The sequence below is a fragment of the Sorex araneus genome, chromosome 1 (genome assembly GCF_027595985.1).
Source record: "Sorex araneus isolate mSorAra2 chromosome 1, mSorAra2.pri, whole genome shotgun sequence".
In the NCBI taxonomy this organism is placed as follows: domain Eukaryota; kingdom Metazoa; phylum Chordata; class Mammalia; order Eulipotyphla; family Soricidae; genus Sorex; species Sorex araneus.
Window position 1 is genome coordinate 450,952,829 of NC_073302.1, and position 12,640 is coordinate 450,965,468.

Below are 12,640 nucleotides of genomic sequence, written 5' to 3' on the forward strand. Positions count from 1 at the left end.
GCTGTCCTGACGGGAAGGCTCGGGGAGGCCGTCGGATGAACGGGCCAGCAGACGCGCCCGGCAGTGACCGCGCTGAACCGGCAGCTCAGCAACAGGCGCCGCGGCAGAGGGGGCCTGTGAGGCCGGGCCGCGCCCCAGCCCACTACCCTATGCGGCAAGAACTGCAAGGAGCCGGAATTTTTTGCTAGTGAACAGTTACTGCTCCTCTGGAACAGAAAACACGCCCCTTTCTTCATTCTGTAACTGGATGGAACGGAAAGAGACAGAGCTCATCCTCCCAGCACGGAAGCTGGCGGGAAAGTGGATAAAAAGGTGAAAGACTTGCTTTTAAATAAGAAAATGCCTGAAAAGGAAATAATTAATCTGGCGTGTTTTTATCCAACACATGAGCAGACTCTGGGGAAACGTGTCTGGTTTCCCTGGCTGCTCGCTCGGCCAGAGCTGTGGGTCACTCCCGGCAAAAAAGCTGGCATCTGCACAGGGCAGGTGCGCTGAGAGGAACCCCAAGGCTCAGGATAATCTGTCCCTGTTCTCCTAAGAAGGGGCAACCCTTGGTGCAGGCTGGCCCTGGCGGGACGGGTCGGAGGCCACCCGCTCAGCAAACGCCTGGCCGGCAGGGGAGGACTGGGGGCGTCTTCAGTCTCAGCCAAGCCGTCAGACTGCGCCTCCCAGCGCTGCTAAAAGTGCTCTCCTTAGATCTCGCCAGCCTCTGAAAAGGGACACGGCAGCCGGAAAGCCCGTCTCTCACGGGGACAAGAGTGCCCCAGAGAGTCAGTGACTCGTCAGGACTTGCAGTCACTCCCCGACAGCCGATGAGACGGTTGGATAGGGGGGAAAAGAAAATCAGTGGTACTTATTCCAAACTGTGAAATGAATCACTCCTTATACTCTTGGAGCAAATTATTTATAGTTTTAATATCTTACATGCTATCAGAATGAGTTGAAAAATTGTTTTTCCGGCGCTGTTAGTAAAAAATAAAATTTAGAACTTTCTTAATACTGACTAGTCCAAATTAAACAGTCTCACTCCAGATTTATAGTAAAGAAGTTTCCCCTTCACTCGTCAGAAAAACTTCAATGCTTTCAAATTAATTTTTTACAAAAATGGATTAGATGGCTTACTTCAAGGAACTAGCAGCATCACCCACGAACGCGGGAAAGGCGCCCACGCGGCTAACGGCATCCGCGCGGTCTGTTTCCCCAGGAAGGCAGCGTCCGCTAGTGCCCCTTTCCCTTTCTGCTCCCCAGTAAGCAACACTTCAGCGTGAGCCAATGGAGCCTCACCTCACGGCCATGTGATGGGGATCTCCCCGCACAAAAATACTGACAATTGTGCGAGAAAACAACCACAAAAAAGTACCAAAATTTCGTACTTTTAGATAATCAGTCATGTAAAATTGCAATTTAATTTCCTTCTAAGATGTTACTTCTTCATAATCAAGTTTTTTAATCACCCCCTCCCCCACAGGAAGGTGGATCTGGAAGCCCAACTCATTATCTAGAGAATAAAGATCCAACTCTAACTTTGGACAAGACCAGTAAGAAATGATATATGAATGTAAATGCAATTTTATTTACCACTTTGATGCTCCAAATGGCACCGCCAGGAAGCTGCCTGGGTTTAAAAATGTCCCGGCCTTCTGAAATGTCGGGGGCCCAGGGAGGCGGGCTCAGGGCGCGGTGGGCGCTCCATGCCCCCTAGGGTGTGGCGGGTGAGAAAACAGATGCACAAAACTCAGCAACAGAAAAGGTCAAAGCCGGCAACTAAGGAATTAGAACAGCAAAAACAAATGCATATGTATGGAAATTTAGGACAAATTGCTTCAAGGAAGGGAAAAGAAACTTATATGACTGTAAACTTAAGTATCTGTAGCTACAATTTACATTAGTTATTCTGGCTAAAACATCACTGTAATGAGACATTAAAAATTAAGTTTTCATGGCATCAACATTAATGAAAGTATGGCAATTCTAGTTCCAAAATATAAATGAAAGTTAATCAAATGATAACAATAGTACAAGAAACTGGGGATTATTTTTCTTGGAACAACTATTATTTTGCTACAAATGAAAATTAGATAAGCTAAAAAACCTAGTATAATAAACCACAAACAGGCCAAAAAAAATGCAATCAGAAACATGAGCAATAACATATATTCACATTAAATCGTAGAAAGTTAGTCTGTAACCTTAAGATGCAAATAACAGGACCATCTCAGCTTTTAATTCCCTCTTCTACTGTGACCTCGAAATGGTTTAATTTTTGTCTTGAAAACATTACGCACTGATTACATACAAAGAACCGATTTGAAAAGAACTAGGAGAGCAAATTGTTCTAAATTTGCAAGGTAAAAGGGTAAAATAAATGATCTCATTATTTATACAGGAAACAATATTTAAAATAAAACTGAGGTACCTCACTTCCAACTAACTCATCTGCTGCCCCTGAGCTAGCCAGACGGAGACGCCAGGCGGTATGAAGAAAACTGTCCTCCTGGAAGACCTAGTCACTAAGGCCCCTGCCCCGCTACTCAGGGGCACGCCTGGTGGTGCTGAGGGGCCCTGCGCCCGGGACCGCGGGGTGGGGGGAGGGCTGTCTCCCCAGCCCCACACAAGACGCTTTAAGACAGACAGGCTGAGTCACACAGAACACGTTTTGATTTGGGAAATACAACAAGGCCCAGGATCATGTTCCCAACCGAGTATCTGAAGTTTAAGAAACAAAATATTTACCAGGCACTTAGCACACTACGGGCCGAGAGCAGCGTCCCCTGCTCAGCCCCTCACAGCTGGGGCCGCTAGGACCAGCCCTAGCCCCCTGCAAGGCCAGCGCTTGGCCACAGCGGAATGACCGGCTGGAAATGAAACAAACTGCCCTGGAGGAAGGGAACAGCGCAGGGGACACGAGATTCCGAGAGGAGCCACACAAGGGACAGCCTGGGAGCCCACTGGGCCCCGCTCCGCCATGCTTGGGCCACGCCCCGAGGGGCTCGGGAGACCCTCTGCAGTGCCGCGGATGGAATTGAGCGGGCAGCTGCAAGCACGGCCAGGCCTTGGCCCCCTGCACTCCTAGCCGAGAACTCGAGTCAAGGCGGTTTCCCTGCCGGGCATGTCCACTTTCCCCGCTGACCACCTTGGGGCCGGGGGGGCCAGGCTCTGCACGGGGAGGCCGGGACCCCCGAGAACAACGAAGACCTCCAGTCCAACCCTGGGCCGGAGGGGCTCCTGCCCCGGCCCTCCCCAGCCCCTGGCCCTCCCCTGCCCCCAGCCCTCCCCTGCCCCCAGCCCTCCCCTGCCCCCAGCCCTCCCCAGGGAGAGGGTGGCCCACCAGGCCCTTCAGCTGACCGGAATCTGGGGCCACCACTTTCCTGGCTCTTGATCACTTGGAGAAGGCTCGGGTGCGAGATCTGGTCGAAGGCCGCACTCAGGAGGCGGTTTCTAGAACATGTCACGAGGAGGCACATGCTACGGTAACATGTTCATAACCGTCACCTGAAAACTGGCTTGGGTGCCAAGAGTGAATCTCACTTCAGAAGGCAATCGGGCATCATCTCACACTGGGATGGGGACGCGACAGGGACGTGACCAAGAGCTCCACAGACTGGAGATGTTTGGACGCTGTTTCAGGGGTAGTTAGAATGCCATTCACCCGCGGCCAAGAACATATAGAATAAAGGCTCGGGTGATTACATTAGGAATTTTAATAGGCATTTTGTCATAAGACACTGGAAGAAGGGCTGGAGTGATATCACAGTAGGTAGGGCATTTGCCTTGCACGCGGCCGACCCGGGTTCGATTCCCAGCATCCCATAGGGTCCCCTGAGCACTGCCAGGAGTGATTCCTGAGTGCAGAGCCAGGAGTAACCCCTGTGCATCGCCAGGTGTGACCCCAAAAAAAAAAAAAAAAGACACTGGAAGATAGATTATGTACAGCTTGAAGGGACTGAAAATTATGGTTATACTTTGATATTTTGACAAAGAAAAATTTACCAAACATATTAGTTAGGTCTTAAAACTGAAATACAGCTGTCATTATCAGCTTCAATTATAACACATCCTTCCAGCCTCAGCTGGGTGAGAAATCACGACAAAGGCCACTCACCCCTGTTGTACGCAGGCCACAAAGATTATCAGAATATTCTGCCCAGAATAATTTCGAAATGGAGTTTTCTTAAAATATTTAAGATTATCTAAGAAAAACTATGTCAGGGCTGGGGACATAGCTCAGGGGTAGAAAACAGCCTTAGATGGGCCAGGCCGAGTTTGGCCCTCGCAGAGTAAAACATACAGAAAGGGGAAAAAACGTTGAATACTAGCACACAAGCAATGCAGCAACAATCCCTAAACACCATCTGGCAAATGGCTCAATCAGAAAGTTCCCGGAAGGCCCCCACTCAGGACACGGGCCCAGGGCCTCCCACACCCGGGCTCCCCCACGAAGCCATGGCCCCAAACCCATCATCTCACATTTAAACAGAAAAATGCCGTTAAAATGGCAGCGGCAGTGAAGGGGAAGGAAACCATCAACGGTGCGATACGCAGGTGGGACCCTGGCACCCCAAGTTTCTCTTTCGGGGAGAGGGGCTGGGGGCTCGAGGCCCCTCCCAAGCCATGCTCAGGGACCCGGAGGCCCTTGTCGGCCTCCGTGGTGGCTCAGGGGTCACAAGGGCCACACCCGCAGGGCGGGTGGCGTTGCTGAGAACTGGGTCCAGCGAGCACCTTCCCGCCCGTCCTCTCTCCCGGGTGAGAGACACGCCGACGGCCGCGTCCCTGAGCCCAAGGGCCGTGGCAGACAGGCCTGAGGGTTCAAACACTGAAGCATGAAACAGCAACAAACCACAGGACAATCCGGGCGACACGAGCACCGCCAGGCTCCCAGGCTCCTCGTGACGCCCCCGTCACGGTCCGCCGAGTTCCAAAGGAGCCCGCGAGCGACCGGGCACGGCGTCTCCCCACAGCCTGCCTGAGCCCCGGGAGTCGCTGAGGCGGGTGGGCCCAGGGCGTCCCCCACCCAAGGGTTTGGCGCGCGCCTCAGACAGGACGGCTGGAGCCTCCTCAGAAGAGGGATGCTCACGTGTCACTGAATCACACCAGAGGTGATAGTCCACAGAACAATCCAGGCCAGTGGCTGACCCCTTCTGCGGGGAGCATGAGCCCTGGCTATCTGCCACTCACGGTACTGGCTCTCTCCAGACGGACTGGAGCGATAGCACAGCGGGGTAGGGTGTTTGCCTTGCACGCGGCCAACCCGGGTTTGATTCCTCTGTCCCTCTCAGAAAGCCCGGCAAGTTACCAAGGGTATCCCACCTGCACAGCAGAGCCTGGCAAGCTACTCGTGGTTATTCGATATGCCAAAAACAGTAACCAGTCTCACAACGGAGATAATGGTGCCTGCTCGAGCAACTTGATGAACAACGGGATGACAGTGCAGGGCTACAGGTTAAAGAAATCACAAATTAAAAAGAAGCAGTAAATTTATCCCATGAACTGCTTTTAATTTTGTGGCACTGTAGTAAATTAGAATACTGTGTCTGGGGCTTCTGTTACATTTAGACAGGAAAATGTTGGCCTCTCTGGCCTCTCGTACCACGGCCAGCCCAGCACAAGCTCCGGGCCACATTCAGTAACGCCGTCAGCAGCCCTTAAAAGACTTGAGATGTCTTTGCTTCTAACGAAAGCATTCATTTCATTTTGAAGTGAATTCTTAGAAAAAGCTCGTGCCAGGGGGAATGGTGCCGCCAGCAGGTCGACCTGTATCCAGGGGGGCGAGTACATCAGCAGCCTGATGGTGCCTTCAGGCTTCCTGACACCCCAAAATTGCCACTGTGCTATGGCCAGACCTCAACAACTTGGGACCAAGTTTACTAAGAAATTAAACAGCCAAAAGTTATGTCATGTGGGAGCCACACCCACAAACCACCTCCAGCTCAACTATACAAGCTCATTTATTGGCCTATTTCAGAGATCCACAAATAAATCTCGAAAGAGACTAAAAGCCACAGTTAAATCTCAGACCTGCACATGGCTGAACAGACTGGGGTAAATCGGAGCGGGGCGGGTTGGCCTGGTGGCCTGCCCAAGCAAAGCCCCCAGCAGCCGCTTACTTCCACAATCCAAAATCTCCGCCATACCCCCAGGGGTCTGACTCCACCATCTCAGGACAACCTCACCACGATGTAATCTGCTAAAAATTCTGGTACTCTGGTTTTGTGACTGAAATCTCCAGGCTTTCTCAGAGTTAGGGTGGGCTATCTCCCCGCACTTCCCAATACACATGGAAGCACTGGCAGTCACCCCCACAAACCAACTCCAACGCCACCCTGTAAGCTCTATTGCTTCAGAGACCCACAAATAAATCTCCAAAGAGATCAAAAGCCAGAGACAGAGCAGCGAGTCCCAGAAGACACCACAGCACCTCTCCGGGCCCCATACCGAGCTAATTTCACCGGGGCACCCCAGATGGAGCAGGTGTGGTCTCCCCACCTATTCTAGATGGGATCCCAGCGACCAAGAGCTTCCACAAGCAAGGCCCAGGTGTGCAGGTTCCAGGATTAAATCTCCAGGCATGGCAGCAGAAGTGCCAGGCTGTCCCTCCCCGGCTCCCCGCCCCCTCGTCAGCCTGGCTGTCACCCCCACAATGTGCCTCCGGGAGCATTCTTAGCACACCAACAGCCCTGGTCCTGAGACGCCCAGCTGAATCCCAAAATGGATCAGTGCCCTACAGAAACGTCTCTGGAACCCAATCATTTACAACCTAGGATTCCAGAAGTGCACAGCCACAGCACCATGATATTCAAAATAAGCAACGAGCAAGGGACAATAAATGATCTAGCACCTGCCCCTGGCAGATGAATGGTGGTGGGAAAATTCGAGCAAAACATAATGCCCAAAAGTTGAGAGAGTATTGGGAAACTGTCTGCCATGGAGGCAGGGGGAGGACTGGGAATGGGGGGGGGGGGGGAGATACTGGGGACACTGGTGGAGGGATGGGTGTTCAATTATTGTATGGCTGAATCTCGAACATGAAAGCTTTGAAACTGTATCTAAGGTGACAAGAAAGAAAGAGAGAAAGAGAGAAAGAGAGAAAGAGAAAGAGAGAAAGAAAGAAAGAAAGAAAGAAAGAAAGAAAGAAAGAAAGAAAGAAAGAAAGGAAGGAAGGAAGGAAGGAAGGAAGGAAGGAAGGAAGAAAGAAAGAAAGAAAGAAAGAAAGAAAGAAAGAAAGAAAGAAAGAAAGAAAGAAAGAAAGAAAGAAAGAAAGAAAGCTCATGCAATGTTATAGCAGGATTAAGATACATATAAAGATCTGTATCTCTTGCCCCCGCTCCTGGCTGTCTTCACTGGGTCCCCTCAGAGGAGGCAGGTTGAGTCTCCCTCCCCGCCCTGAGCAGAGCCCCGGCAGTGGAAGACCTCTGGAACCCAGCCACAGCCAGGTTCAAGGCCCCTCTCCACACATTCGGACAAGCCTCACGCATGAAGGAACCGGCAGAGGAACCCAGGTGTGTGGGACCCAGGGACTTAGATCTCCAAGCCTGCTCGGATGTGGACTGGGCCTCTTCTGCCCAGATCCCCCATTTTCCAGTAGCTAGGCAGTCACACCCAGAAACTGCCCCTGGCGCCGTGTAATCCCATCAACAGCCGACATCCAGAGACTATAAAACCAAGCTCCCGGAAGCGATATCTTACAGCCTAGTTCTCCCTGTCAGAGAAACTGGCAAGCTACCGGGAGCTTCCTGCCTGCACAGGAGAGCCTGGCAAGCTCCCCATGGCATATTCATATGCCAAATACAGTAACAATGCTGGGTCTCATTCTCCTGACCCTGAGAGAGACTCCAATGCAGCACGGTTGGGAAGGATGAGTAAAGAGAGGCTGCTAAAATCTCAGGGCTGGGACGAACAGAGACGTTACTGGGCCCATCGAGCAAATCGGGATCAACAGGATGACAGTGATTATGATAGTGATAAAGATCTGACTGCTATGAAGCAAACTCAACCAAGCAAACACTCAGTTCTTTCCTTGGCATGATGATCTCCAATTGGAGGGGGGGGGGGTCAGCGCGCAGAAGTGAGGACACCCCAGCAAGACCCAAATGCCACTGCCAGGGGTGGGGTGTGCACTGTGCGCAGAACCCCAAGTTCAATCCTCATCGCCCAAAGGTGTTCGGCACCACTGGGCACCAGCACCACGCTGGCAGCCACACTAAGAACCACCAGGTGTGGTGCCCTGACAGCAGACCTCGGGGAGCTGAAAAGCAGACCCCCAAGTCTACCGGAACCCCGGTGATTTCCAACACTGACGGGCACGTGCTGCCTGCATAAACACCTCTGGAGTCTCCCCAGCTCTCAACAAGGATAGGGACAGCAGGGGCTCCTCTGTCCCACGAACAAGCCTCACAATGCCTGAGGCACAGAGCAGCGGGCACGAGACTACCGTGACTGGCAACAGCGCATTCCAGGGCGGCAGGACACGGCCGGGCGAAGGGCAAGCGGGTCACCACCAGAACTGGGACCAGAGGAGAACAGAGCAGAACCCGGAGGACGCTTCTCAAGAATGCAAATAACAGAGTGAAGACATGGAGATGTGCACTGCTGGCAAGTGGGCATTTGCCCCGTGTGGCTGACCCAGATTCAATCCCTGGTGTCCCTGATGGTCTCCACACCCCCCGCCTGCCAGGAGTGAGCCCCGAGCAATGCTGAGCGTGGCCCCCGAATGAATAATTAAAAAAATTAATAAATATGCACTGCTAAAGTATTTCCAGGGAATAAAACTACATTATTAAAGGAGTATACATCATTATAAATTATATAAAATATATGTATATAGAAAAATAGATACTGGGGCCGGAGCGATAGCACAGCGGGTAGGGCGTTTGCCTTGCACGCGGCCGACCCGGGTTCGATCCCCGGCATCCCATATGGTCCCCCAAACACCGCCAGGAGTAATTCCTGAGTGCAAAGCCAGGAGTAACCCCTGAGCATCGCTGGGTGTGACCCAAAAAGCAAAAAAGAAAAATAGATACTTAAAGGCAAAACCAACAGGCTTCAGAAGAATCATCTCAGTGAAACAAAACAGACATCCGGACTAGGAGAGGCCCAGCCCTGCCTCCGCCTCAGAGAAGCAGCAAACCCGCAGGGCGCCCGCACAGCCCCTGGACAACTTTCCATCTTGGCAAATAAACTATCTGGAATTTACTTAGAGAAATTCAATCTTATTATTCTACTGAGCTTCTAGTTCCAAACCAATTCCTACTGGATTGAGAAGTCGTCCTCCTGGGCCTGGGCAGAGGAAGCCAAGGAGGGTCTCGCCTTGCACATGGCCCACCCAACGCTGCTCCCCCAGTCTCCCGAGCCCCAGCAGGAGTGATCCCGAGCATGGATCCTGGAGAGACCAAGCATCCCTGGGTGTGGCCCCCAAACCAACAAAACATAAAACAAAAAAACTTCAAAACCAAGAGAATGAAAACTCCGAGTTAGAGTGTGACCAGCAGTAAGCTTGTGCGGCCTCTTGCCATGTGGGCTTTGGGGCCACACCCAGGCTCAGGATCGCTCCTGCCCGGTGCCCTGGGGACCAACTGGGTGGGTGCGAGCAAGGCAAGCGCCCTAACGGGCACTCTTCCTCCGCCTGCCCCGGACCCGTTCCTCCTGTTCCTTTGCCTCCCGCCGTGGGAAGCCCAGGAAGCAGGTGTCCTGTGAGGCGCGGCTCTCAGCGACCCGCTGCCTCAGCCTGCCATGCCCTCATTCCTATTCAAAAGGACGCTCTGTCCCCTACGTGGCAGGACCCAGCAGGTCCGAACGGGCACAGCAAGGGCACCAGGAGATCTGCCAACTCTAAGGGCACCCCAAGAAATTAGTTAAGCTGCAACTTGGAGGAAAAAATGGCACCAAAAGATTAAGGACAGAAAAACTAAAATGAGAAATCCACAGCCCTCTTCCGAGCCCCCCCCACACACACACACACCGCATCCCAAACATCCCAGTTTAAACCTTCATGCACACGCTGTTAAAACAGACACCAGGGCCGGAGAGGTAGGAGAGGAGAGTGAGTAAGGCTAACCCGGGTCTAATCCCCAGCATCCCACATGGTCCCCAAGCACCACCAGGAGTGATCCCTGAGCACAGAGCCAGGTTTGACCCAGTAAAACAAAAACAAGCGAAATTCCACGGGAATAGAAAATATTAAGGCCTTTCTATCGGAAACGATCATTAAACAGAGCTCTAAACGAAGACCCGAAGGGACGTCACTTCCACCTTAATCATGGCCGTCCTCATCAGCTCTTCTTGAGAACGGCCAAAACACGCCAGTGGACCCTGCATATCTGGTCGCCCTGGAGACAGGCTGGCCTTAAAGCCAGGAGGCCACTGCTGAGACACGGCGCACTGCGGCCAGGAAGCCCACCTACCTGCTTGGACCGGGGTCTTCCCGGGGAGAACTTCCGCTTGGTGATGGCAGGCTTGCCCATGCCGATCTTGGGAGTGACCGCGATGTAGGCTGCCGGCACGCTCCCGGCGGGCGCGCTGAGGGCGGGAGGGTCACTCTGCGGCACGTCGGGCCCGGGCAAGTCGGCCGGGGGTGGCGGGGAGGAAGACGCGCTGGCCTTGCCCAAGTCCGCCGCAGCTGGCAGTGCCGGCTCGGCCCCCGAGGGCAGCGGGGCCGGTACGGCCTCGAGGCACGGCCCGTCCCTCACTGCACTCTCCGCGGGGGGACTCGTCCCGGCGGAGGCGTCTGTGCTTTCTCGTGGTGCTGCTTCGCCAGGTGCCGGTGGGTCCTGGGAGCACACGGCAGCCCTGTCGCCGCACGGGGCCCCGGGGGCTTCCGGCGGGTCCGCCGCGGCAGCTTCGGGAGGCCTTGGTGCTTCGGCGGGGGCCACCGTCCGCGGGGCCTCGGACGAGCTCAGCTCCCCGTGTTGCGGTACAATCTGGTGCCCGAAGATTTCCAAGTTTTCTGTCACTTCCATCTTGTTCTCACTCTGGTCGCCGGGACACACGGGCTCAGCGTGAGGGGACACGCCCACTCGCTCACCAGCCACTTCGTGAGAAGTCTGGTTTTCCAACTCAGGATTCATTTCGTCTTGAGATGATTCTACAAAATTTGCAAGAGTTGTTACGTTGGAGTAGGTACACCTGCGTCTCACACATCCGTCAATTTCTACCTTAAAAGGCCGGGGGGGAGGGGGTGGCATGGTTTCTAAACATTTTCAGCTGAATGACGTAAATCAAAGCCAGTCACCAGGAAAGGCAGTCACACAGCAGACGGGGCATTTTGCCCAAACAGAGGCAGCCCGGATTTAACCCCAGGAGTAAGCCCTGAGCACCACCAGGTGTGGCCCCTCAAAACTCACAGCCCCAGTGAATAAAATTAGTTTTTACTGTAACCATTCTACATAGGCAGCTTCAACAATTTGAACATTTAAAGCAACTAAACTTTGTAGGTTGAGTTACACCCATTAGGAAAAGGAGATTCAATGGCACTAGGTAAAGTGTCCAGGTTAAAAAAACGAAGATTAGGAGCCAGAAATAGAAAAGGGATGATGGTCGTTTGCCTTGCATGCAGCCAACCTGGGTTCAAGTCCCAACACCCCATATGGTTTTCCCTAAGCCAGTCAGGAGTGAACCCTGAGCACAGAGAGAAGAGTAAGCCCTGAGCACCAATGGGTGTGGCCCAGAAACCAAAAGATTATTCAAGAGATTGTTCTAGAATGTAAAGATATCTTGCAACAGGAGGCACCTCAAATGTAACTTAACAAGGCTTTCATCCACCAAATGAGTGATCACAGGTAAGAAACATTTGACTCAGCTAAAAGACTTCCAACATGCTTGATATATTTTGGGAAGCTAATAATCTTTTTGTTTTTGTGCCACACCTGGTAGTGCTCAGGGATGACTCCTGGCCCTGTGCTCTGGGATCACTCTTGGTAGTGCTCAGAGGACCCCCTGGGATACTGGGGGTTGAACCTAGGCCGGTGGCATGCGAGGCAAATGCCGTCCCTTCTGTACCGTGGCTGGCCCGATCTGGGCAATGACCTTAATTCTCTCTCATCACTGATAATTGGAAAGACTGAAGAGTCAACAAACATGGTAAGAAATACACACATGATGCATGAACTAGTGAATTTCAAATCAGAGCCTTTAAAATTAAACCTTGAGGCCAACGTCTCTACTGGAAATTCAACTGAGATGAATCTAAGCAGCTCTCCAATGAAGACACACCGGAGAGAAAGGACACCAACTTCAAATTCCATCAAGATGATTCTTCAGTTACGAGGACGAAGGCCTCAGCTACTAAGGTAATGAAATGTAGCTGTCTCAAAGGAAGCATCACTTCCTATTCCCATTTTTTTGGGTTTTGGTTTGTTTGGGGGCCTCCGCTGGCAGTGCTCCTGGCTCTGGAGTCTGTCCCGATGGCCCGGGGCCAGCACGGCTGGGCCGGCACTCAGCCCGTGGTGGCCTCTCCCTCTCACTCCCACTATGAGATCTGACTATACTTAACATTTTAAGCAAAAAGAAAAAATTCTAAACAAAAAATACATTAGAGAATGAACATTAACGGCTTTCAATCCAAAAACACCACTATCTAAGTGACTCAAACCAGACCTATCTAAGATGTAGGAGAAGTAGTTCTTATATACCACTAAGTAAGCGATGC

The 12,640-nt window shown here is 52.3% G+C and overlaps 1 protein-coding gene across 17 annotated transcripts in view; it reads right to left on the reverse strand.

Annotated features, from left to right (window-relative positions):
* The window catches only part of KMT2C (lysine methyltransferase 2C), a 169,473-nt gene that overhangs the window by 54,583 nt on the left and 102,250 nt on the right, over nt 1-12,640 (reverse strand). For 16 of the 17 annotated variants that reach the window (XM_055144984.1, XM_055144981.1, XM_055145073.1 and 13 more), the window contains 2 exons: nt 10,398-11,077; nt 1,579-1,698 (listed from right to left, as the gene is read on the reverse strand). In XM_055144984.1, coding sequence (XP_055000959.1) covers nt 1,579-1,698; nt 10,398-11,077 — 800 coding nt within the window. The remainder of the gene's footprint in view (nt 1-1,578; nt 1,699-10,397; nt 11,078-12,640) is intronic. The other variant, XM_055145032.1, reaches the window with a different exon arrangement.